Source organism: Megalopta genalis, chromosome 5 (genome assembly GCF_051020955.1).
Source record: "Megalopta genalis isolate 19385.01 chromosome 5, iyMegGena1_principal, whole genome shotgun sequence".
Lineage (NCBI taxonomy): Eukaryota > Metazoa > Arthropoda > Insecta > Hymenoptera > Halictidae > Megalopta > Megalopta genalis.
In genome coordinates, this window is record NC_135017.1 from 15,736,731 (window position 1) to 15,762,069 (window position 25,339).

The 25,339-nt window shown below is 47.4% G+C and overlaps 5 protein-coding genes and 1 long non-coding RNA gene across 11 annotated transcripts in view; 3 read left to right on the forward strand and 3 right to left on the reverse strand.

Annotated features, from left to right (window-relative positions):
• alpha-Man-IIb (alpha-Mannosidase class II b) overlaps positions 1 to 4,625 on the forward strand; it is a 66,526-nt gene extending 61,901 nt beyond the window's left edge. For all 3 annotated transcript variants that reach the window (XM_076522229.1, XM_033481905.2, XM_033481906.2), the window contains one exon: positions 174 to 4,625. In XM_076522229.1, the coding sequence (XP_076378344.1) occupies positions 174 to 2,319 (2,146 nt within the window). In that variant the 3' untranslated portion in view covers positions 2,320 to 4,625. The remainder of the gene's footprint in view (positions 1 to 173) is intronic.
• Positions 4,626 to 6,296: 1,671 nt separating this feature from the next.
• On the reverse strand, positions 6,297 to 12,781 carry LOC143259496 (uncharacterized). The gene is made up of 2 exons (XR_013033436.1): positions 7,318 to 12,781; positions 6,297 to 6,936 (listed from the first exon to the last, which is right to left on the reverse strand). It is a non-coding gene; the product is annotated as an uncharacterized LOC143259496 (long non-coding RNA).
• A 162-nt stretch (positions 12,782 to 12,943) lies between these two features.
• Positions 12,944 to 17,165, forward strand: LOC117227026 (uncharacterized). Its single transcript, XM_033481908.2, has 4 exons — positions 12,944 to 13,529; positions 14,132 to 14,324; positions 14,476 to 15,990; positions 16,188 to 17,165. Exons 1-4 carry the CDS (start codon positions 13,493 to 13,495, stop codon positions 16,480 to 16,482), a joined length of 2,040 nt encoding a protein of 679 aa, XP_033337799.2. The 5' UTR covers positions 12,944 to 13,492; the 3' UTR covers positions 16,483 to 17,165.
• A 543-nt stretch (positions 17,166 to 17,708) lies between these two features.
• On the forward strand, positions 17,709 to 19,666 carry Cchl (Cytochrome c heme lyase). 2 transcript variants are annotated; one of them, XM_033481914.2, is made up of 5 exons: positions 17,709 to 18,025; positions 18,359 to 18,594; positions 18,657 to 19,012; positions 19,086 to 19,349; positions 19,427 to 19,666. In XM_033481914.2, the coding sequence occupies exons 2-4, from the start codon at positions 18,373 to 18,375 to the stop codon at positions 19,315 to 19,317; spliced, it is 810 nt and encodes a 269-aa protein (XP_033337805.1). In that variant the 5' UTR covers positions 17,709 to 18,025; positions 18,359 to 18,372; the 3' UTR covers positions 19,318 to 19,349; positions 19,427 to 19,666. The 2 variants fall into 2 exon arrangements, with proteins under 2 accessions (XP_033337805.1, XP_033337804.1); XM_033481913.2 differs by having other exon boundaries at positions 17,711 to 18,025; positions 19,086 to 19,666.
• A 212-nt stretch (positions 19,667 to 19,878) lies between these two features.
• Positions 19,879 to 21,714, reverse strand: LOC117227029 (histone-lysine N-methyltransferase SETMAR). The gene has a single exon (XM_033481915.2). It carries the CDS (start codon positions 21,712 to 21,714, stop codon positions 20,938 to 20,940), a length of 777 nt encoding a protein of 258 aa, XP_033337806.2. The 3' UTR covers positions 19,879 to 20,937.
• Positions 21,715 to 21,793: 79 nt separating this feature from the next.
• Positions 21,794 to 24,490, reverse strand: LOC117227027 (traB domain-containing protein). Of its 3 annotated transcripts, none has more exons than XM_033481910.2 (7): positions 24,335 to 24,490; positions 23,696 to 23,958; positions 23,015 to 23,226; positions 22,790 to 22,904; positions 22,588 to 22,703; positions 22,101 to 22,513; positions 21,794 to 22,028 (listed from the first exon to the last, which is right to left on the reverse strand). In XM_033481910.2, exons 2-7 carry the CDS (start codon positions 23,949 to 23,951, stop codon positions 21,857 to 21,859), a joined length of 1,284 nt encoding a protein of 427 aa, XP_033337801.1. In that variant the 5' UTR covers positions 23,952 to 23,958; positions 24,335 to 24,490; the 3' UTR covers positions 21,794 to 21,856. The 3 variants fall into 3 exon arrangements, with proteins under 3 accessions (XP_033337801.1, XP_033337800.1, XP_033337802.1); XM_033481909.2 differs by having other exon boundaries at positions 22,588 to 22,724; XM_033481911.2 differs by lacking the exons at positions 23,696 to 23,958; positions 24,335 to 24,490 and adding an exon at positions 23,369 to 23,525 and having other exon boundaries at positions 22,588 to 22,724.
• Positions 24,491 to 25,339: the final 849 nt, after the last annotated feature.

Here is a 25,339-nt window from a genome sequence, read left to right on the forward strand (position 1 = left end):
TAGGTTCGGCGGGATGCTCGGACCGTTGAGAGTCGGTTCCTCCGAGAGGACTTTAGTCCGTAGAGTTTCCATCATCGGAACGTAGTCTCTCTCTCTCTCTCTCTCTCTCGAATATTAGAAATTAAGCTGTTAGCCTTAGAGACTCGGATTCTCTAACGAGTTTCGAATTTCAGGTACGACCACGCGGTGGAGTGGGACCAGCAGTACACCAACTACAAGATCCTGATGGACTATATAAACAGTCGCCGGGAGGAGTACAACGCGGAGATAGTGTTCGGCACGCCGAGGGATTACTTCCGCGAGATCAGAAAGCGCGTGGCGACGTTCCCGACGCTGCAGGGCGACTTCTTCGTCTACTCGGACATCTTCAGCGAGGGCAGGCCGGCCTACTGGAGCGGCTACTTCACCACGAGACCGTACATGAAGATCCTGGACCGGGAGCTGGAGGCGAACCTCCGATCGGCCGAGATTCTGTACACGATCGCGTTGAACGTGGCGAAGCAGTCCGGCAAGGACTTCGTGCTCTACGAGACCTACTTCGAGAAGCTGGTCAAGGCCAGGCGAAACCTGGGCCTGTTCCAGCACCACGACGCCATTACAGGCACCTCGAAGTCGTTCGTCATGAAGGATTACGCTTTGAAGCTGTTCGAATCGATTTCCGATACCACCAGCCTGCAGAGCTTCGTGATCCAGTCGCTGGCCGGGACCACCACCAAACAAAACTCCGTCTACGTGTTGGCCGAGTCGGACAGGGACAGCTACGAGAAGCTGCCGAAGAAGATACCGATCGGTGTGACCGGTCAGGAGACCAAGAGGATCGTTCTGTTCAATCCTCTGGCGCAGCCGAGGCAGGAGGTGATCAGCCTGAAGGTGACCTCCTACAAGATCAGAGTGCTGGACCCGCGAAAGAATCCGATCCCCTATCAGATCGCTCCGGTGATGAACGCCACGAGCATCACCCACGACGTCTACGTGCTGCTGTTCGTGGTGGAGCTGAAGCCTCTGGCCGTGGTCACCTACCACCTGCAGCAGATCGAGAAGGTGCCGGTCGAAGCGATCTCGACGGTCTACTGCAGCCGTTGCGGCAAGGACAACGTGTTCCCCGTGAAGCCGATGCAGGTGGGCGACGTTCAGCTCGAGAACCAGAGGATGAAGCTGCTGTTCGACGGCCAGACCGGGTTCCTGAAGAGAGTCACCAAGAAACCGACCGGCAAGATCATGCAGTGCGCGATACAGTTCGCCGCGTACACGTCCGCGCAGTTCCATAGCGGCGCGTACCTCTTCATGCCGGACCCGAATCTCCGAGACACCGACAAGGACGTACTCGAGGCTTACACGCCCCACCAGAAGATCTACATCGTCAGCGGCACCCTGAGCTCCCGGCTGACCGTCGAATACGGTAAACTGTTGACTCACCATGTGGCCATTTATCACAGGGACGGCGGACTGGCGGAGGCTATATACCTGAGGAACATCGTGGACTTCGAGACCCCGCCGAAAAACCGAGAAACGGAGATGTTCATGCGGCTGCAGACGGATATACTGAACGGCGACCCGCCGGAGTTCTTCACCGATCTGAACGGCCACCAGATGATCAAGCGCACCAAGATCGAGAGGATCGGCATAGAGGGCAACTACTTCCCCATCACCACCATGGCCTACATCGAGGACACCAGCCACAGGCTGACCCTGCTGGTGAACCACTGCCAAGGAGCTGCCAGCTATCAGCCCGGATGGCTCGAGGTGATGCTCGACAGAAGGACCCTGTACGACGATTCGCGGGGAATGGGCGAAGGCTTGCTGGACAACCGCAGGACCGTGATCAAGCACTGGCTGTTGCTCGAGGACATCGTTGCCGGCGAGAAGGAGAAGCACTCGAAGCCCTCCTTGTTCGCCAACCACCTGAGCAACGCGCTCAACTACCCGGTGAACATGTTCGTGGTGGACGGGACCGAGGCCGAGATCGGCATGGCCCCGGAGGTCCGGCTGCTCAGCCAGAGCTTCCCGTGCGACCTTCACCTTCTGAACCTGAGGACCAATCACGACCAGAAGCTGCCGAACTTTCCGGTGAACAGCGCGCTGATGGTGCTGCACAGACAGGGCTACAGCTGCTCCGTCGGCGTCGACGTCGCCTTGAAACACTGTCCCATGTCGGACAAGATCACCCAGGGAACGTCGTTCTTCAAGCTGGCCAACCTGAACGTCACCCAGACCACACTGACCGGAACCAAGACATTGCAGAGATTGAACGACGGTCTGCAGGAGGTCGGCCTCAAGGCCATGGAAGTGGGCACCTTCAACGTGAACTTTGTTCAATGATCTTAAACCCTCTTCTCGGGGCTGGACGCGCCGGGAATCGTCGGGTCAAGCTGACGGCGATGCGCATCGGCTGCACGCTGCTACGAGCACACTGCCCCCCCTTTCTCGTCTCTATCACCTGGCAGAACGATTCATTTTTTAAATTCTCATTCGACCGCGCAGCTCTCTGCGCGTACATCGCGGTTCGTCTACTAAAATGAATGCACGGATGCTGGAACGAAGTCGCAGAGATCCACGGTCCGTCGATCATTGTAACACTCTTTTTCTATATTGTTACGTGTAAATAGCGTATAAACGACACACTGTACATACAGTTTACTACTGTGCTCTACGCCCTCGTTTTCGGTTTCCCTAGGTTGGCGACAACGACGGAGAGCTCGGCGGCGGGGGGAGAGAGAGGGAGAGAGAGAGAGAGAGAGAGAGAGAGAGAGGGTCCCACAGAGACGAGAAACCGTGCTCGCTGTCCTCCAACTCGATGTGCTGTTGTCTCGCGTGGCCTCCGATACTTCGCTCGGCTCGACGAAATCGTTCAAACGTTTCTCTGCCCACCAACTCTAGCCGTCTGTCGACTGCTGTTTGTCAATTATCATTCGTAGACACATCTTACACCGCCGTGGTGAGAGTCGAGCGTCGAAGGACCCGTGGTTACACATAGACTGAGAAAATCAAACGCGATCCAAGTGCTGCATTTAGAGGCTCTTGGAACCTGTACAAAGCCGTAGAACGTCTGTCCCATGAAGATGAAGGAGAATACTGCAAACGTGATTCGCTGGGAATGGATCATTTGACTCGATTACAGAGCGTCGGCTGAGAATAGTTCGTGCAAAGAGGGTACGAGAGTCGGACGTGTCAGGTTCGAGTGTCGCGGAGACCTCCGGATGGTTTGCGACCATCTGGATCGAGTGAAATGGACCATCCTGCGGACGATACACGCCTGTCTCGGCTAAATGGCGTCACTCGACTATTTGAGAACGTACCGCGGAACAAACTCGCACCGTTTCTACAACCAGATGCATGTTCGGATGATACCGCGTTTGACAGAGGCACCCTACAAAACATATATACATATACATGAAATATATTGTACATATCAAACCACAACCTTTATCTTAGACAGTATATTGTGATAGGGGGATACAAAATGTAAATGGTATACACCTATTTTCATATGTGAAACGTTTTACTCGGGGACTCTCTCCTCTCTCTTCCCACCCCCCAACGCGAAGGTGGAAACTGTCATCTTTGAGGATGGCGGGTCTTAAAAAGCTCTTCCAATTCTAGCGGGGACACGATCGTTTAGTTAATGTCAGGGCTGGCCGCACCGGTCTCAGCCAGAAAGTACCTATTTTTTACTTTTGCCGAACGAGAGCAGTCGCTTCAGCGGGCGATCCACCGATGTTAACGCCTTATCGACGGTTAACGCGGAAATACGTCCAACGTATTACCTGAAACGCGCGATTTATACGTGTAGTACGATTATTTCTATGCTTTCTCGTTTCTCGTCTATTAGGTGTAAGCAATCTAGGGACCCGTGGTTAAGGTGTTAACCAAATCTTTTACCGACCTGAACCTGTCTTGGATCTAACCCCACTGACGCGACCCCGTCCTCTCGACAAGCATTTCCGGTTGAAGAGATCTGGGTTCGACGAAGCGTTCACTGTACGACTGACTCTTGTAAATAATAGATTAATTATAGGGGAGCGTGGGCTGGGAGGGGTGGGGAGGACAGCGTACGATTTTCAACCGAGTCATGTTCTTAGGAAAGAGAGCCAAGGAACTGTAAACTCTGTTCTTGATGTAGCGTGTCTAGAGAAAGATGTGAATTAATTGAAATAGTTTGTTTTGTTCTCGAGGAACAAAGTTCTCGAGAACGATTGTTTCGTCAGCTTGAATATCATCGTCGGATAGCAAGAGGAACGATTAGCAATCAAAGAAACGATAACGCGCTCTTAATTACATGGCTTCAGAAAAGAACCATTTGAAACGTTAAGAGGATCGCCGGAAATTCATAATTGTCCTTGTAACGATACTGTACCATACTATGTGTTTTGTGCTGTCTCTAGGAAAGAAAGATCTATATTAAAGATGATATATGTATACACATCTGCACACACACACACACAAACACAACACACAGACACACACACACACACACACACACAAACGGCTGTACGGGTGTTTGTTAATGTGTATATACATATAGAGATATATTTGCAGAATCACACACCATCACACCAGGATATATTCCTTATGTTACAATGTAATATTATATTTATTGAATAAAGATAGTAACTGACATATTTTAATTAAGCGAATTTATTATCACGTCACTTAGCTAGTCTAGTTCGTAAATTAATATCAGTTATATTTTCTGGCTGCGCAATTCAATCCAGTCTAGATCGCATGGACACGATTCAATTCAGATTTTCACCCGCGCAGCGAAACGCATCTTTAAAAACGCGTCTGTCGTAAACAGCAAACTTCCAGCTCCTTTGTTTCGCGAAACAATTGATTTTCCGATATCACGGGAGTAATTGTATATATGTACTTTTACCATTTAAAAATGATGAATAAATCTCTAGCGATGCGTCTATAACAGTTGTTTGTATATTCCCACTGAGATTAATCAATTATAAATTATTTTCAGTTTTGTGTTTCAACTTCGATTTTCGAACAAATGATTCGTGCCGCTTTTCCCGTAAGAAACCAGCAAAATTCCGGCACGAATTTCCTGCTGCTCCTAAACAGCCGAATAGCGCCACTCCGATGCAGCGGCAAAACGCCCAAACTGTTCGCCGAATTAGTTCCAAAATGTCACGCTAGATGGCACGCGCGCCATATTACCGATGTTCACGAAGCTGTACATTAGGCGCCATCTGCCGTGACATTTTGGAACTAATTCGGCGAACAGTTTGGGCGTTTTACCGCTGCATCGAAGTGGCGCTATTCGGCTGTTTAGGAGCAGCAGAAAATTCGTGCCGGAATTTACCTGGTTTCTTATGCGAAATGCGGCACGAATCATTCGTTCCAAAATTCGACATTAGACATAAAACTGAAAATAATTTGTAATCAATTAAACTAATGCAAGACCTAATCCAAAACTATCATTCCATGTTGCCAAAGGTCCGCTCTATCTTTATCGATTGCAAATGTTTACACACCTGTTCTGGTTAATGAGTTATTAACAATTTCTTCGGAGGCTACTTCGAAAAGAGGCAATAACGTGTCGTATGTACATATTCTAGAAATTCGGCTAAACGGAGAAGTGGCGATGGGTGGGTGCAAATGGGATGTGAGTAGGGATATTCTCCCAATTTTTAATCTTACGATTTTTCCACAACACCGGATGCAAATTTCGGCAAGATTCACTTGTGACATATAAATACTAATAAACAATTAATTTTATGATATCACAAACATAACATGAGAGAAATCCAGAGGTGGTCTCTATAGCACTTTGTCTGTAATAATTGTTTGCATACATGAGTCAGAATTAATTAATTACAAATTATTTTCAGTTTTATGTTCACCGTTGAATTTTGGAACAAATGATTCGTGCCGCTTTTCCCATAAGAAACCAGCAAAATTCCGGCACGAATTTTCTGCTGCTCCTAAACAGCCGAATAGCGCCACTCCGATGCAGCGGCAAAACGCCCAAACTGTTCGCCGAATTAGTTCCAAAATGTCACGGCAGATGGCGCCTAATGTACAGCTTCGTGAACATCGGTAATATGGCGCGCGTGCCATCTAGCGTGACATTTTGGAACTAATTCGGCGAACAGTTTGGGCGTTTTGCCGCTGCATCGGAGTGGCGCTATTCGGCTGTTTAGGAGCAGCAGGAAATTCGTGCCGGAATTTTGCTGGTTTCTTACGGGAAAAGCGGCACGAATCATTTGTTCGAAAATCGAAATAGAAACACAAAACTGAAAATAATTTATAATTGATTAATCTCAGCGGGAAAAGGAAAAAAACAACTGTTATAGGCGCATCGCTAGAGATTTATTCATCATTTTTAAATGGTAAAAGTACATATATACAATTATTCCCGTGATATCGGAAAATCAATTGTTTCGCGAAACAAAGGAGCTGGAAGTTTGCTGTTTACGACAGACGCGTTTTTAAAGATGCGTTTCGCTGCGCGGGTGAAAATCTGAATTGTATCGTGTCTATGCGATCTAGACTGGATTGAATTGCGCAGCCAGAAAGTTTCGAGAGTGCAGCAAACGGCAAAAAAAACGAGCGCATCGCGGTCAGAAAAGTGGAAGGAGGTGTTTTTCGCAGATAGAAAGAACACGATGATGCAGCGGCCGTGTAATCACGTCGACCGCAACGGCCGAGCCCAAGGAATAAAAATCCTTACATCCTTGGTTTTTTCCTCTCGTTTACATTTTGCGGCAGAGAAAGAGGAAGAAAGAGGAAGAAAGAGGTAGAAAGAGGGAGAAGGAGACAGAGAGAGAGAGAGAGAAACCGATGCAGCCGGGTGTAAGATCCAGCGTCTAAGATCAATGAGCAACACGGCGTGATGTTACTCCTCTGGCATTTAGATGTAACTCCTCCGATGTTCGCTGACTCGATCGAAAGGTTGTGCATTCAGGGATCGATGGAGACGCATCGTTTCTGAAACGAGTCAATGAAAATTCTGCAAACCGCTATTCGTTTCACGTTCCGCATACCGTCCTCCCGCGTTTCCCTTCCGATCCAGACGTTCGCGGATGCCGAAACCGAAAATCTGAGACTCGCGTTCGAAGAGGATTTTCCCCGAGGGTAAAGAAAGCACTGGTCGTTTCGCAACGAGGCCGCTTCCTGGCGGAAGACACCGTGAAAAATGCGACCTCCTCCGCGAGTGGGAACGGGAACGGGAACTATGACGACGACGAGGACTACGGCGACGACGACGACGACGACGGCGGCGGCGGCGACGAGTTACGCGGGAGGCCGTTACGGAGGGAACGGAGCGGAGAGCCGCTTTGCCAACAATTACGGGATCCGCGTACACACCGGCAACATAATAAAACGATTGTGCGAGCCTGGTGCGAAATCCCACACGTGGCTGCCTCCCACGAAAAACGTAACGACCCCGCGATTATTTCAGGATACGCCCGCGGGCCCCTCGATCGAGGGACCCACCGAGCGCGCCGACACGGCGCGCCAATTACGACTTCCTCCGATCGGCTCCTCTTCCTGGCTCCGACGAGGCTCAAGGTTCCGATACGAAAGTTTGCCAAGAGCTGGTGCGTGACCGGCGCGATCGCGGACACGCACGCCGATCCCCGAACAAGGTAAATCCGTTTCGAAAGAGCCGCGATCATCCTCCGGATAACGGTGTCCTCCGTCGCATCTCGCATCCCGCATCTCGCAACTCGCTCGGCCAGCCGCGCGAATCGCCGCTGATCCTAAGGCCGAAAGGGCTCGTCGCGACGACCTTTGGACGATCGGCCGCTTCTTGGCCAATCCGTCGTGCGGCGACCTTTGTTCCCGACATTTCTCAGCCCGTGCAAAAAGGCTCGAGAACGGGAACGAGAACGAGAACGAGACTCCTGGGAGGATTCCATGCTCTGAAAGTGACGAAAAATTCCGTACAGTTTTCAGCATCGAACGTTCAGAAGCGTTTCGGCCGCGATCCGATTCGAGATCGAAGCGACCCATGTCCAATTGCTTCGTATCTCGGCCGATTTCACGACCTTGGAATTTCGTGTCCGCGACTCTAGTTCTTTCTTTCGAAAGAAGGAGCTGCTCGAACGGCGGCGAGCGAAAGTTCTGGGTTAGACGATTATTCCGGCGCGCGCCATCGATGCGCGTACCGCCGAGCTGAATTTCGACGGTATCTCGCGGCAAATCGATCCGGCAAACCGTAAACTCGGCGCAGCGAGGCACGAGATCGCGAGCGTGTCCCGTCGCGATCGGCGGATACCGCGAATGGAAAAGGCGAGTCGCGGGCGGCCGGGACACCGCGTCCACGGCTCGGAACATGCTCGAAATCGAAACGCGAACGGATCCATCCGGCTGGTCGTTGCGAAATAGAAAGCAACGCGGAGATGCAAAACGTCCCGGCCAGCCGTCGAGCGAGCAAGGCTAGATTACGCGGCGCGGCGCGCGGGTCTGAGTAAAAGCGATTGCACAATCGTCTCCGTTCGCATCTTCGTCCGCGCGCCAGCTAGAAATCGATTCGCTCGCAGCCGAGAGATTCGAAGACGCGCGCATCGAACGCGCTCCGCGCGTTACATAACGCGCGCGGAGCGGCGCGGAGCGGCGCGGTGCTCGCGAATCGCGTTGACGAGCGGATAATTCCGCTTTTCGCACGGAATTGCTCGCGCGCTCGAGATGTCGCAATCGCGAGCGAGCGTGCAATTAAGACGCGGCGCGGCGTGGTACGCGCGCTCCGTGCCCGCTAATTATATTCATAAAGCGGCGCGTCGGAAACGCGGAAGCTCGGAAACGAGTCGCGATCGTTACACCGCCGGCTGCCGCGGAGGATCGCGAGCCTCGGCAGCTTCGATCTTCGCATCCGCGGACCCCAGGGATTCGGCTCGGGGCGCTCGGGGCGCTCGGGGCGCTCGGGGCGCTCGGGGCGCTCGACGAGGCGCGCAAGACGATGCCTCGAAGCCGCTCGTCTTTTGCTTTCACTTTCTCACGTGGAGAAGACGAGGGAAGAGCCTCCTCCACCTCCTCCGAAGTCCTCCCGACGCGGTATCGTCCTCGTCACCGCTCTCTCGCCGTTTCATCTTCGAAGGCGAGAGACGGATTTTCTCGATCCATCCAAGTCTCGAAGCATCGTGTCGCGAACGATCGAAATCCGCGGAGTCGGCGACCGAGAACAATGGACCGCGAGGCGCGGACGGGGCGTTGTCCTCGATCCCCTCGCGATCCCCTCGGTCCCCGATCGATCTTAGGCTGCTTCGACGTCTTCGAGAGTCCCTGTCCTTAACCCCTTTTGGATCGACGTCGACGCGCCTCCGTGCTCGAGACTCGAGCGTCCGTGGAGGAGGCTGTCCGAGAATGCCCCGAGCTCCGAGAGCCGTCCTCGTTGCATCGTTTATGCAACGTTGCTCGAGGATCCACGGTACGCACCGAGATCCAAAGGATCGGTTCGCGAGCACGGTGCTCGAGACGTCGCGAGTGAAAGTTCGGCCGAGCGAGCCGGCGCGCGGCTCGGCGACGGCGATCGAGAGCTGCTCGCAGCATCGTCCTCGTCGTCGGACCGCGGATTTTCCGTAGAAAATGGTCCATCCGACGTTTCCACGGCTCCTGGGAAGCAAGCTGCTCGCGGAGCGGGTCGCGATTAAACGGAAACCCCGCGGAATGCTCGCTCGCCGGTGTTCGTTCCGGCTTGGGAACCGTATCGATTGTTCGGACCAAGAACAATATTGGGAAACGCGATTGTTGCGCGCATAGCGCGTCGCGCGTCGCGCGTTCCGCCTTCCGATGAAAAGTGGAGCAACGATCCGAACCTCCTCTCCTCGAACGGGAGACGGCGATCCATTCTTCTCCGTTTCCCTCGCGCAGCTCGTTCCACGAACTTCCGATGTTCCGACATCGAAGAAGCCGCGAGTCTCGCTCTCTCTCTCTCTCTCCTCGACCGGCGGTTCAAATTTTCGGGTTCGGCCAATTATCGAGCCGTCGAGCCGTCGCGGCTATCAGAGGAGGCGACGGGAATCAACCTACCGGGAAACGCGTCATCCTTGGGCCAGATTCCCATCCGCGGCCGCGACGACGCGGCCGCGACGACGCGCTCGTACCACGGAACCCATCCACAGCGATCTCTCGGTGTCGCAACGCGGCGCGAGCGCATTTTCCGTCGGAGAGCCTCGTCGCCTTCGCACCTATCTCGGGACCCGATTTCGGTCTTTCGATACGAAACGAGACGACCGCTTTACATAAGCGAGATATCGTCCGACGCACCGTTTCTCGAAAAACGATTCGGCCGATCGCGACGGAGGTTTCGGCTACGGGAGAAACTTTCGAGGCCGATCGATCTTGAGAAAAGTCGGCGACGCGCCGATTGCGCAACGGTTGCGTCTGCGAGGGAAAGCTTGCTTATTTGGCCGGAGGTCTCTCCTCCGTGTGGTCGCGGAACGTTTCCTCTCGAACGTTTCGCTTGCTCGCCTGCTCTCGCCTCTCTCGCCTCTCTCGCCTCTCTCGCCTCTCTCGCCTCTCTCGTTCGTTGTTTCCAAAGTATGCAGGAATAAACGGCGATCTCGACAAATTCCGTAACGATCTCTGCTCCGTCGTTCCCACGGGTCTCTCGTCCGACTTCCGAGCGGAAACGCGGCCGTTTCGGCATCGTTCTCAATGTCCCCCACGCGCGATACCGTTCTCGCGTGCTCTCGCTATCCGCCGCTCGCATCTCGTTTTCTATCCTTTCGACCCCTTTCGTCCCCTTTCGTCCCCTTTCGTCCCCTTTCGTCCCTTTATCCGATCTCTCGAAATAGAACGCGTTTCCGCGTCCAAGACCCGCGCGACGAATCGAGCTTCTGGTGAAAGCGTGCCGCGACTGTGCGCCGCGGGATCCTCGAGGAGCGTCCTCTCGAGCTCTCCGAACCGACGCGAGAGCTCGTCGTCGTCGTCCTCCTCCTCCTCCTCGCGAATCGACGATTTATGGATGCACGATCCGCGCGCGGACCGAGCGAAACCGGCACGAACGGGAACTGGAGCGTGCTCGCAGAGTTCTCTCTCGACGATCGAGCTCGGAAATAAGTGTACGTATCGCCGCTTGGAAGCCCGAGGGCCCCGCGCGATCGAGTACATCGCGGCTAATTAGCGGCCACCGCACCTGTCCGTGGACCCTCCGCGAAAATCTCTCACGGGAGTTGCGCATACGCTCTGTACCGGCTCGATTCCCGCACCGTTCGTTCGTAACACAGATTTACGCAATCTCGCAAGTCGCGCGCGCGCGACCAACCAATTTCCGATCGTCTTCCGCGACCAACTCGTCGAGCCTTCGAGCCTTCGAGCCTTCGAGCCTTCGAGCCTTCGAGCCTTCGAGCCTTCGAGCCTTCGAGCCTTCGAGTCTGTCTCGACAACCTGCGCTGCTCCCACGAAACCACAGTTGCTATAGTTTTAGACGTTCTCCGCCGAATCCGCAGCTGCACGGCGACTCGGTTGCATCGTGGTCGTGACCGGATAATAGATTAGCCGTGGCGGCTGCTGCTGCTGCTGCTACGGTTATTGCGACCGGGCCAGCCCGCATCGAGATTCCATCGTGGAAAGATGATCTGCCCGCAAGCCGCAAACCTCTGACCTTCCCAGCTTTCTCCGGTCCCGGCCCCGGCCCGGCTGCCGGTTCAACGGTCTCCATCGCCGAACGATGTCGCATTCTCTCTCTCTCTCTCTCTCTTTCTCTCCGAAGATTTCCCGGTGGAATCTCTATTTATAAATGTAGGTGTTCGAGCCGGAAGCCGTGGACATTGTGCAAACGGAATTCGGCGTTCGTTCCAGAGAGGAGAGATCGCCCTCCCCTCGAATTCTCAACGATCGATGTACGTACCCAGAAGCGATTCCCAACGAGGCCCGTTTACGCGTAACGACGACTATGACTACGACAACCGGATCACCCGGTTGCGTCACAAGGATTACTCTCCAACTTCGACTTAAACTCCGACTACTCGAGTTCGTGATCGACGATCCGGTTTAAAGTCCTCGGGAATGGTCGCGGAGAGCCCAAGTTCTGACCTTTGCGCTCCGAAAGTGCATCCTGGGCAGCATCCTGGGTGCGCTGGATCGCGTGTGCCAGGGCTTTGGAATTCGCCGACGGCGCGGAACACGGCGAACCCGAGCAGACCGAAACCGCGAAGATCGAGGTCGTGCCCTCGCGATCCATCTCGCGATCCATCTCGCGATCTCCGCTCGTCGATCCACGATTTCCACGGATTCCACGGATTCCAGTTACTTTTGGGCGAGACCAGAGTCCTTTGTCCTCTCGCCTAATCTCGAACTTTTCTCAAACTCCTTCTAGCCCAGACTTCGGAAGCGACGGTCGATTCGATTCGACTCGACTCGGTCAATCTGGATCCTCTTCGGTTACGCAAACAGGCCGTGATCGAGCGTTAAAGCTGGTCTTGGACGTCCAACAGAATCGTCTCGCTCGACGTACGCTCGCTCTTCGGCTAATTAACGAGAGAAAGACAGAGAGAGAGAGAGAGAGAGAGATTATTTTTCAAAGGCCGTCCTCTCTACGAGGACGCGGTCTCCGTTAACGCGGGATGCTCCCGCGCCATACCGCGCCAGAGCAAGCCAGCTCTTAGGAATCTTCTCAGCCTTGGAGGGCGAAAGTTGTCTTGGGCTCTCCGCGCGTTCGTAGATGGTACGATATTTGCACCTACGAGAGAGTCGCGTTCCTCCGACCTCCTCGAGAGTCCCCTCCGATAGTCATCGACTCCTTTAGAGGTTCGCCGGATAAACACGATCGGCAGAGTCTCAGTCTCCCTCTCTCTCTCTCTCTCTCTCTCTGCCAACGAATCGGTTGCACAAGCAACGAGACGTTCTTCCTGGAAGATTCCACCGGTTGGGCGAATTTCGCTGGGCCAGCGATCACGTGTCCGATAAGCCTAGCTGGATACGGCTGGATCCGGCTAGATCTCGACGAGATCTCTGCTGGTCTCTGCTCGAACAGTTGCGGTGATCTCGTTGGACGGATCGGTCGATCGACGAAGCTGTCGCTCGCCTATGGATCCCTGAATCGAAAGAATCCTGCCGTTTGGCATCGTTCGGTCAAATCCGAGGAAGAGGCCGCGAGGATTCCGCGAGGATTCCGCGAGGATTCCGCGAGGATTCAGCGGGAAGAATTGCAAATTGTTGCTCGGTATGGGGCACGGTACCGAGAGAAGGGACTCGTCGCCTCGAGTCGACTCCAGGCAGCGAGAGTCTGACGTAACGAAGCGTTACATCCTCTACCCCCATCACACGTGTACCTTCTCCTGAAAGGAGCACCGTGGGGCCCCTACCGTTCTGGCCGGGCCCAGAGCCATCCTCCCAGAGACCGTTTTCCCCGGTGGGCATCCTCTTCTCGGCCGAGGCGAGACGTTCTCGACGCCAGTCGCCTGCAAGAGTCCCTTCGCGAAGGTATCGAACACGCGCGGCGTTACGTGGTGGCATTATCATCGATCCGTATCCTAAGGACTAACCGGACCGGACCAACCAAGCCCCGTACCGAGATACTTCGAGGAACCGCTAGACGATGGACGCCATAGGACGACGTTTCATCCTGATCTCGGGTACGTTCACCCGGCGATTTCTCTCCAAATAGGGCGGCCCTGAAACTATCGGCGTTACACCGAACCGAACGGTAGACCTTTCCTACGCCTTCTCGATCGCGAAGCGGAAACGCTGGCCTCGCCTCCTGGTCTCGCCTCCTGGTCTCGCCTCCTGGTCTCGCCTCTGCCCGGGACCAGTGTTTTAATTGCAACATTTCGGCGGAGAGAATTCCAAGTTGTGCTCGACGACGGTGGCTTTAGGCTGACAACGAGTGCCGACTGTGCGAGTAAGCGGCTTGCCGAGCGGTCTAACGCGGTCCAAAAGGACTTCTGTCTTCCGTTCCCCTCTTCTTTTCTATACACATGTACCTATAGAAAATACATATCTTGGCCAATAGAATTTAACAATGATTCGGAAATATGTCATTCGAAATGATCATTTTCAATGCTGGTAAAGCGAGTCAGTTTTAAACGGTCGTTAAAGTAAACGTTTGACCTCTGTCCCCTCGAAACCCAAGGCCGCACCGAAACGGACGCGTATAAAGGGACAGCTCGGAAAATCTCGGAAAGCTTTCTGCATAGCCGGAACATCCAAGTAACCTAGGTTCTCGGTTCGGTTCCAGTGCCGATGATCGTGCTAGGTGCTTGCGCTCTCGGGCTCCAGCGGCCACCGCCCAGATACTCCCAGCAATACATGCCGGAAACATCGTTCACCTGTCGCAACAAGATCGTAGGAAGCTACTACGCCGACCCTGAGACCGACTGCCAGGTGTTTCATGTCTGCGTGTCCGTCGCAGGCACCGTCCAGGACTACAAGTAAGCTAGAAGGAACGAAGCCGCGACCCCTGCGAACGTACTTCGGGTGTACCGTACCCCGATTCCGCGTCGCGTGGTCTTCCCGTTTCTACGAGCTTTCGGATATCGAGCTTCGAATAACCAAGCTGCCCTTCTCCCTCCTGTCCAAAAGGTTCCTCTGCCCGAACGACACGGCGTTCGACCAGGAAAGCCAGACCTGCGCGGACTGGTACGACGTGGACTGCGAGGCTGCCACCCTTTACTACGCGAGCGACAACTTCGACCTCTACAGAATCGGTTCCGGTCTGGAGTCGCCTCGTTACGACAATTATCGAAGCGACGCGGAGCCTCAGGACCATTTGCAGCGCAGCGAGACCAGCGATCCTGTCCGTTCTTCGGCCAACAATCTGAACAGGGTATCATCCTCCGGCAATTATAACGGCAACGGCAATCGGGGAGACTTGCGGGGCAGCAGCACCGGCAGCTTCTACAACAACAGAAACGGAGGCAAGGAGGAGGACTACGAGAACGAGAAGAACTATAAAGAAGAGGACGGGGCCAGAAAAACGCAAAAACCGGGAGTAAGGAAGGTCAGCAGGAAGCAGCAGTTCAACGACAATGCCAAATACGCCTCCAGTACGGCTGTCCCTGCGCCCGTATCCGTTCCTTCGCCCGTTTCACCGGCTGTAGCCAATCAGAACACCTACACCGGATTCTACAGCGGAAACAACTATAATCAACGGGTCACCGGATACGTGCCCACGACCAGCGCCAGGCCGCAAGAGAACGGCAACAGGAACCAGGCCCAGAACACGCAGAGATACAATTCGGCGCCCTCCTCGACCTACAGACCCAACTATCAGGACAGCTACAGCTACCAGTCGACCAGCACCACCGCAAAGACCACCGTCTATAACGCGTACGGCAACGTTAATCAGAATTACAACCAGAACTACAATCAGAATGCTGGCAGCTTCGGTCAGAGTACCACCGCGAAGCCAACCGGCTACAACAAGAATTACCAGAGCTACGGCAACGGCGGCCAATACGCCCAACAACCCACCACCGTCCAGCCGAGCACCAGCTACCAGGCCAACGACTACAACACCAACTACCAGAGAAGTTACAACAACATTCAACGGACGCCCGGAAATAGCTACCAATCCTCCACGCCCGTACCAACGGTTTACGATAACTACAACGGCAACGGCAACGGCAACGGCAACGGCAACGGCAACAACAACAACAACAACAACAACAACAACAACAACAACAACGGTCAGTACAGAAGCAGCAGCACCAGGCAGGACGTCTCCCAGGCTACCGCGAAATACTTCCCCAGTTATGCCACCGGTAGCTTCGCGCCCACCACCTACAGTCCAGCTACCAACAAATTCGTCTCCAACGATGGTGCGAGTCAGGGTGCCACGAGGACCCACGATAATGGCCAGTACTACGACAAGAGCAGCAGTCAGCCGGCCAAGAGCTCGTCGCAATATTACGAGAGCACCAAGGCCCCCAAAAAAGCCACCCAGTATAACAATTACGACTCAACGAACGGCAAATACTATACCGAGACCAGCACCGGCAACTACGACATAGCAAGGTCTTCTGTGGGCATCGGTTTCAGTCCTGCGAGCATCAACCATCTGGCCGAGACTCCTAGATCCACCACTCCGGTACCAAGGTAAACCACGATTCGTTCGCGTGCCCTAGAATAGCATAAGAGAGTTTAGTTGCAGTTCTAGTACGGATATCAACATCTTTCTCCTAACCTCCTCGACCTTTCGCTATATAGTTTCACCTAACCTATTCGATCGTCTCTATCTACTTATAATGCTCATCGATTTATGAACAAAGAGAACACATTTCTGCTGGTTATAGGAGAGCGTCTTCGGTAACCACCTACAATCCCAACAACCTTAACAACCCGAACATCACGCAAAGACCTCCGGTAAGTTCTACCACAGCCAGAAGCAGCAGTTACGTTAGTGGATCGGCAAGGCCTTTCTCGTCGACGACCAGACTTCCTCCGTCCACTACACCGAGACCAAAGTCTGGCAAGAAATCTGATTACGATTACGCCTATTACGACAACACGGCGGGTCTTGAATACGACAGCCTCGATCTGGAGCACGTCACCGGAAACAAAGAATCCACGAAGATCGCGAGGAATTAATCGATTTCAACACGAATCGACGATTGACGGATCACGGATCATAGATTACATAAATACATACATACATACATACATGCATACATACGTACATACATACCAGCGCGATTGGATATCCCTCTGACGGAAAACGGACAAATCATGTACTACCCCTTCTAGAATTTTTCTTTTCTTTTTGATGTGTTGTTTTTCTAATTATCAGTGAACAACAATGGCCGTATCGTATCAAAATCGGCTTTCAACGATGTAGCATCGGCAAAATTACACGCGAACCGAAGATTAATTGTTTGCGCGCATATAATCTGTCTGTACGTGTATGTAGTCTTAAAACATCCTTCAAATCCTTCATTTTCTGCATTTGCTCTCGGCAATTTTGTGGAATCTTTTTGAAGAAATTTTTCTCGACTCATCCGCGGTTCGAATCGTATGCGTGTACTTTCTATACAGTATTGTAGGATAATCAACTGCTACGAATAAGGCGAGACAAGCACACGACATACCGCCATCGGTTGCAAAACCCCATATGTTTTGTACATACATGTACATACATACATATATACGTTTGTAACGCAAGAGGTGTTCCAGTTTACGACTCCGCGTCCGGAAATCATGCGACAGACATCGAGTGTATTGTAGTGTATATATTATAAGTATTTTCATTGATTAAAAAAGTACTTGAAAATCTATCGACCGATAAGTTCAATTCATTTATACGCCGAGTCCTAGGCAAAACTGCAAATTGTTTTATGAACCATCTTTTTCCCATTAACATTGTGAGATTTCAGTATTGAACGTAGAGTTTAGCGACTTGAGATAGACAACTCTATTCCATTCAGCGATTCTTATCTTGTCAGAGCAGAGATGCTATAACCAGCGGGTGGTGTCCCATTTATGATATATGATATATATATATCCCCCCTCCATCACTCTGCAGCACGTTCCGGCCTACCACTGGCTAACTGCTCATTGTGTACATACATACATACATACATACATACATACATACATACATACATACATACATACATACATACATACATACATACATACATACATACATACATACATACATACATACATACATACATACATACATACATACATACATACATACATACATACATACATACATACATACATACATACATACATACATACATACATACATACATACATACATACATACATACATACATACATACATACATATGTATACTACAGACTACGTATGTGCATAGATACATAACACACATACACACGTATACATATAGTCCGTGGTACATAATACGTACGTACGTACATTATACAATTTTGTATGTGCCCCTATGCAGCATGCAGCCGCATGCATAGAGAAGAATTCGGAATTGAGGTGTTCCAATTCTTCAAAATGCATTGTTGCGTATTTTTTTTCGTATCCTAACCTTATCTATGATCATTACGTCTTACGAGACACTTAGACGCTGAAAAGGAGCAATAAAACGAAATCGACCGACCGAATCATTGTAACTTGTTAACAACCATACACCTGTCACAGCTATAATTACATGTAAGTGTTACTTTCTATACTGTGATAAAGTAATACTTATTGCGTTGTCGTTAAAACAAACCTGTTACTTTTAGCTATAAAACGTGCACACTGTGTTGCATAATCTCTGTAGGTTACTGCAACATCAGTTCCTCCAATTGTCTTGAATGAAAGTGACAATAGTTAATATCATCTAAATGTGACTTCTGATTGCTTTATATATTATTATTTACGGTTGTACCAATTCTCAGACCGATCTGTCCCCAATTTGCTACGTCTACTCGATAGTGCTCCCTTCGCCTCCTCTTTTCTCTGACAGCGCAAGTAAAATGCTATCGACGATGTATATTATAGAAAATCCAAGGACAATGGGCAATGTATTGGCATCTTCCGCATCTGTGGCCAACAAACTTCTACCAGGGCCGGAACCGTTGATCCCAAACAGTCCTCGTCATCGTGGGACAAGCAAATTGGAAGGAGAGCCACCACCAGAGTGTCCAATGCATAAATCAACGCCGAGTGCACCTCCTAAGGGCACTAGCGAATGTCCAGTAGATCATTCGGGAGAAGCAATTAATCCTCTTAACATGGTAAATACAACTAATTTTCTTCTCTTTTAATGAGAATTATTACTTGGAACGAACGTTTACAGATGCCGGCTGCAAATCAACAACCAGCACCGGATCAGCCTTTCCCATTGCCTACGGATAGACAAGTCTCCTCGATACCGAAAGCAACGCCTGAGAACGAGTTCTGGGTGTACCCGTCTCAACAGATGTTTTGGAATGCCATGCTTAGGAAAGGTTGGCGGTGGAAGAAAGAAGACATCTCGCCAAACGACATGAACAACATAATAAAGATTCATAATGCCAACAACGAACAAGCCTGGCAAGAAGTACTCAAATGGGAGGCATTGCATGCGAAAGAATGCGGTACCCCGAGGCTTCGCAGCTTTGGAGGCAAGGCCTCGCAGTACTCGCCGCGTGCTCGTATCCGACATTGGATGGGGTACATAATGAACCAATACAATGTAACAGTTTTGCAATGTTGAACATTTCTATAAAATCCTATGATATTTCAGGTACGAGTTGCCATTCGACCGTCACGATTGGATTATCGATAGATGCGGTAAGGACGTCAGATATATTATTGATTACTATGAGGGTCCTACGGTGAACGAAAAGTATATTTTCGCGCTGCTCGACGTCAGACCTGCTATGGACTCGTTGGAAAATATCTGGGACCGTATGAGAGTAACGTGGATGCGTTGGAGATACTGCAACGACACAAAGGAATCAGTATCTGTTCAATAAGTCCAATAAACAAAACGCTTAGACGCTAATCGGTAGACTGAAGAAACATTAGTTTCCCAATGACGCTAGTTTTGGGAAGAAGATGATCCGAACAATGTATAATTTTCAGAGGGCACACAGGTAGCTGCCGCTGCATTGTAATTATATGCGAAAACGAAGATACATACGAGAAGAGAAGAATTTCAGAGAAATGTTGAATTATACTGCCAGCAATGATGAATATTTGAAAATTAATTGAATCTTTCGTTTCTTCAAAGTTCTGTGTTGAACAACAATTTACATTTTTAAAGCAACATGTATGTTAATGAAAACATTTGAAAATAAAATTATTAAAACAGTTGTAACGTTAGAGATCGTTTCCTTTGATCATCGATCAAAAGATCGAAGTAACGTACTACTTTCGTTGTCGACGATGAACATTGCAAAGTTGAACGAACTGGTAATTTAATAAATCTCTAATACCGAACAAATTTGTTCTGTTCGATTGAAATGATATTCTTCGAAGAAATACAAACAAAAAACCGCAACCGCTCAGAACTTGTTCCAGTTATAACACGAATCTTGACTTATATATTCTTTTTTTTTTACACATTTCGGTACTTTATTCAATTCAAAGATTAAAATACAACGTGCTTTTACATTATGTTACTAAGTATCGTGAGAAATCTGGACTTTTTTAACAGTTTCTTTTTCAATGTAAACAATAATATTAAATACATTAGAAAACACTTTGCATTGAACAGTACCCGCCAGAACCATTATTGAACTGTATAATATGTATATGCGCAAACCTTACATCTTTATTTATTTATTTATTTATTTATTTATTTATTTATTTATTTATTTATTTATACCTGTGTGCGTGCGCGCGCGCGTGTATGTAATGTATGTATATTTGTACAAATATGTGTACACTGTACCATTATATAAAGCATAACTTACATAATACATCGATTACAAAAACATTTCAAATGTGTAGTACATTGAATATTACAAGTCGATGCAGTTGAAACAATGACGTTTCATCAACAGGATAACTATGTCACCTTGCTCCAATTCGTTAAATTCGATTCATTAGAGAACTGTGGCTTGAATGTTCTTCTCTATGTTTAGCAACATATTGCATCATTATTCGAAGCATTTTATTTCTTCTCGCTTCAACGAGAAACTAATTTCTGTACTATGAATTATAGACACGAACGTGCAACAAACACGTTTCCTTTGATCAGTTAATGCTAACACTAGTTTAAACCTGTAAACAAGCAGACTGCAAACAAATTAATCTGTAATTCCACTTAAACTGCCAACCAATAAAAATTTCTTTAATCGATTGGCACATGGGCATTCTATGTCTACGATTGAAATTAAAATGCTACATATAATACATAGCGAGTTAATAAAAGCTATTATTTAAAACAACTCATCTCCGATTGATATCAACAAGAATGATCATTTCTAATTCATTTAAAAGGTCTTTTAGTACAATTAACATGAAACAAGTGATCTTAGATGGCAGTTCTCGTTCGGCATCTTGCACATAAATAAACGAAGATGCACCTAATCGCACAACGTATCCAAACAAAATAATTCTACAACAACGGCTCTTACTTTCGGTTATCTTTAAATAAAACTATGAGGCAAATAGCCGATACAATTGTTAGAACCACAAAGGCAGGGTGTGTTGCTGATTTCCTGGACAGAATTAGGAACTCCTCCGGCATAGTTGAAAGTGATTTCCTCCCCGATAGCTATATTCTTAGATGCGAACAAACATAATCGAGGCACTAGCGCTTCCACTCTGATAGGCATAAGACTAGCATTCGGTTCGCAGCTATGGTTACAGTATCGTCCAATGTTACCAAAATATTTTGGGTCTATACACGTTACGATACTCCGATCTCCGACATGTTCAGAAACCACCAAAACGTAATTCATACTGTTCTTATTCGCCTCTACTCTTTGCCTAGCTTCTTCAATGCTTATCACCTCGCCGGCGTACTCGCAAACGAATTGCCCTTTTTCAATGAATTTAGCGGTAACCAAGCCAAGACCTTTTCCATCTATCCGAGACACCATCAAACAGCCCATCGGACCTCGTTGTACCACTCTATTTCCACAAGTTTCCCTACAGGCGCAATTAGGATTGCACTCGATAACGGGTCCTTCCAGTTTCTCATCGAGTAGTCGATCATTGAGGTAATTTGGAGAACCACGTGTACACGAACAACCATCCGAGCATTTCTCTATACACGAACAACCTAGCAAGTATTCTGATTCAAAGTCATCTAGATCTATACCCGGGCCAGGTATGTTATTCGTTATGTACATAACATTCGGAATATTATGCTCGTATTCGTCCGCGCTTCCAGTCGCTTCCATATTTACCTCTGTGTTCATCGTAAACGGTGAACCAACGAAAGTCTCAGATATATACTTTCTACAATATGCGCAGCACAAGAACAAGAAAGAGAAAAACCATTCTTTCGGAGATAAATTGTTTCGACCCAAACGTCTTAGAGATCCAACCTCCAGGTATGCTCTACTTTGTCACAATAACCTTCAATAGTCGATCAACAGACGATCTGATAGACTGCAACGTGACACCCGAGGGCATTGGTAAAATTTTATACCCTACATAAATTACAGCGCTTAGCAACGAAATCTTAACAGTGTACAATAATATTTTACTCGACAATGGTTGAGGAGGTACGCTGTAAACAAAACAAGAAAACGATAAATTACTTTCCACTAAGCTTCGCTTGAAGCCTATATAAATGTTATACCTCATAATTGGTGGTATGTCAGAAGGTATCACTTTTCCCCAATTTTCTATGATACCCGGAGTATGTCCTATGCCGACAATTCCTACGACTCTAGGTGGTATTACTTCATTCGCAGTAAGGTGAACCATACATGCTGTTTGAAGAGAGTGCGTAAGGTACAAGTCTCTTTCTTTCACAAACACTTTCTCTATTGGTGGATATTCCTCCTTCAATTCATGTATCAGATTGTCCAGCAGACTTTTCTGTTTACAGACCTCAACGTATTCCTTGCTAATGTCAATCGATTTTAAATTGATCAAACACCATCCCAACTTGAAAGTTTGCCACCAGGTTAACAATCTCAAAGCACGCTGTATCGTTATGTTGAACGGTCTATCAGCCAAATGAATAATACAGTTTGGTAATTTCTTTGCCTACGATAATACAGCATCATTTAAAATTATTTCTATTAATAAGTATAACGGTTCGCCTATCTATTCCAGCATACCTCTTCGAATGCTCTGCGAAATTCACCACCAGGTGCCATTCCGAGTTGTTTAGTAATTTGGGCTACCACTCTTAATAACAACATGTGTAACAATCCATAGCAAACTCCATGTTTTCCTACCAGTCGCGAAACAGACACTAGTACAGAATGAATTTACATAAATGTCAGCTAATACGAAATGTAACTGATTACAGATACTTACGGTATGTTAAATTCTTTGTGTATTCAAGTATAACTTCTTCGCTAAATTGCATTACTTGGGCTCTAGCTTTGCATAATTCAACCACGATTATATGAGGTTGGACAGCTTGAATGATCTTAAATTGTAAAAAAGATGTATTTAAACTTATCTTCGTATTTTTTAAAATAATAGATATATTATATGACATTTTTAAAAAAAAGTAATAACTTAAAGACTATTATTTACCATAGACACGTCGTTTTGACTTTCAACACTAAAGTGCGCAGTTCCCACTAAATACAACTTTCCACCGTTGGGTGTAGTGAGCAATGTCACTGTTTCTGGTAACCTTTCATCTATGCTGGCATCATATTCTTGCTGATTCGGCTTATTAGAATCGTGACTTTTATGGTCACTTTTGGATTGAGCACCGGAATTCGTCCGAGATCCAACATTCTCTAGAGTCAGAGGAATCTTCTTTGAAACACATAATTCATTGAGTTTTATGATTTGTACAACTATATGTACTGCATAAAATACAATGCAACTATAAGCTTCCCACAGAGAACACAGTAATTAATCTATAACTGGCAATGGTACCTTGATATCTCGCTAATCTTCTCCTATTTCTGTATTGCACTGGCATTTTGAAAGCACTAACGTATTATGATATTAAATTTATTCTATAATTCAAACAATGGCCCCCACATTGATTTCTTTATTGCATTAGAGGCAGAAGAGAAGGACAGAGTGGGAAACCTTAGAACATTAGCTGTTTCAAAGTGCCTGTGAATGTAATCGACAAAACTATATTAAGAGAATAAATTACAAAAGAGGGACAAAGGAACGTATGTTAAATAAGTAGGAACGTCAATTACTGCATCTATTAAACACAAATAATTCTTATGTGTATTTTCTTATTAATACCTTCTATTTTTACTTCATTCGCGACCATTGAAGTTTCCATTATTGGAGATTCATCTTCAGACTCGTAGATCAGATTATAAGGAATTCCTGACTCACTAGCAATTAATTTCTTATTTGTATCCTGTTCATCAAATTTAAACTCTGCATTGTGATCATCTTTCTGATCAACTACAGAATATTGATTGTCTTCCACATTCTTTTGATCTTGCGATACATTTAAATTTGAATTGACCAGGTTCTTAATCTTCGATGACATATTAAACCTACCGATTAAAAAATAAATATAGCAAACGATACTTTACTACATATGGCATACTGTGCAAGAGCCTTCTATTTCTCCATATGGTACCAATTGTAATAAATAAACAATTTGGTTTACTTTCCCTTACACTGCGAACGTGTAACAAATTTAAGAACAATTTATAAAAGCATCTGTTTGCCTGATAACTATATTATGAGATTTCATACATATATTATGGAATATTTTAATAAAATAATCTTAATAAAAATTAACACAATATGGTGCGCTACCAATGATGAACCGTTAGTCAAGGTTAACGATATAGCTTTCTAGAAAATATTACAAAACGAAAAGTTTAAAATGACGATAGAAATATACTATTATTGTTATAGACTTACACGTAACTTGATTATCAAATTGATCGATCCGCTGAATGTTATTTTATGTTTTAGTTTCAATACGCTACAAGATACATACAATATGAACGAACGACCGACAATCTCATAGATGGCGATATCTATTGTATAGCTTAATATATATATATATATTACGGTCTGAGAGGTGCACTGAGCTACACTAACTACATATACTACATACAGCAATCGCCAATTACTTATGTATGTACTTATGTACGTACGTACGTACATATGTATGGACAATTCACATCTAAATATGTGTATATGTATGTAGTATGTACTTACTTAGATAACTTATTTACATAGCACCAATGCAGATATATGTATATACCGCGATCATTACCAACTTTCTAATATTCTTGATTCTATGAAATTTAAATTTCATTCTATGTATCGATTCCTCGTATTTGTAGTTTCGCAATTTTCAATATTACATACGTAATACCAAACTAACTGTTTCAGATCAAGTAAAGATTTCACGTTCATTGAAACATCATCGAACATTATTTTCATTTCTTACAAGAAGAAGTTGATCAAAGTTAACAACATTTATGTATATTCAAATTAACACAAATGCTTCTATACAAATAATCTAGTTAATTGATTGGTTTTTCTATAAATCGAAATTAACAAATTTTTAAATATTATTTAGAAAATTTGATTCAACGGAAATATCGAAGGAAAATTAAGAATTTCGATAGACTTTGACAGCACCGAAAGCAGTACGATAGCATCATCTATAAATACTCCGAAACTGATTGAAAGATTATTAGAATTTTAAATATCTAGCAATTACATACATACAATACGTACAAACATGTATTTTTTTATTAGAGTCAATAAAAAGTAAAAAAGAAATACTTTTCAGATATACAACACGAATGAAAATTCTTTTGATGATTTAACAAAAATAATTATTAATAATAAATCTGCAATAGAGAATGGTAAACATCGAAATATCAAATTTATCACGAGCACGTGCTCGAC

What these genes read in the sequence shown, in the direction of transcription:
- LOC117227027 (XM_033481909.2), bottom strand. Translation starts at nt 23,951, where the DNA reads ATGTCATCGAAGATTAAGAACCTGGTCAATTCAAATTTAAATGTATCG. An exon ending in GAATGAAGTAAAAATAGAAG is followed by an intron (nt 23,227 to 23,695) that starts GTATTAATAAGA and finishes CTCTGACTCTAG; the next exon opens with AGAATGTTGGATCTCGGACG. An exon ending in GTCAAAACGACGTGTCTATG is followed by an intron (nt 22,905 to 23,014) that starts GTAAATAATAGT and finishes TTACAATTTAAG; the next exon opens with ATCATTCAAGCTGTCCAACC.
- LOC117227026 (XM_033481908.2), top strand. Translation starts at nt 13,493, where the DNA reads ATGGACGCCATAGGACGACGTTTCATCCTGATCTCGG. An exon ending in ACGTTTCATCCTGATCTCGG is followed by an intron (nt 13,530 to 14,131) that starts GTACGTTCACCC and finishes GTTCGGTTCCAG; the next exon opens with TGCCGATGATCGTGCTAGGT. An exon ending in TCCACCACTCCGGTACCAAG is followed by an intron (nt 15,991 to 16,187) that starts GTAAACCACGAT and finishes TGCTGGTTATAG; the next exon opens with GAGAGCGTCTTCGGTAACCA.
- LOC117227029 (XM_033481915.2), bottom strand. Translation starts at nt 21,714, where the DNA reads ATGAACACAGAGGTAAATATGGAAGCGACTGGAAGCGCGGACGAATAC.
- Cchl (XM_033481914.2), top strand. Translation starts at nt 18,373, where the DNA reads ATGGGCAATGTATTGGCATCTTCCGCATCTGTGGCCAACAAACTTCTA. An exon ending in CAATTAATCCTCTTAACATG is followed by an intron (nt 18,595 to 18,656) that starts GTAAATACAACT and finishes GAACGTTTACAG; the next exon opens with ATGCCGGCTGCAAATCAACA. An exon ending in CGTATCCGACATTGGATGGG is followed by an intron (nt 19,013 to 19,085) that starts GTACATAATGAA and finishes ATGATATTTCAG; the next exon opens with GTACGAGTTGCCATTCGACC.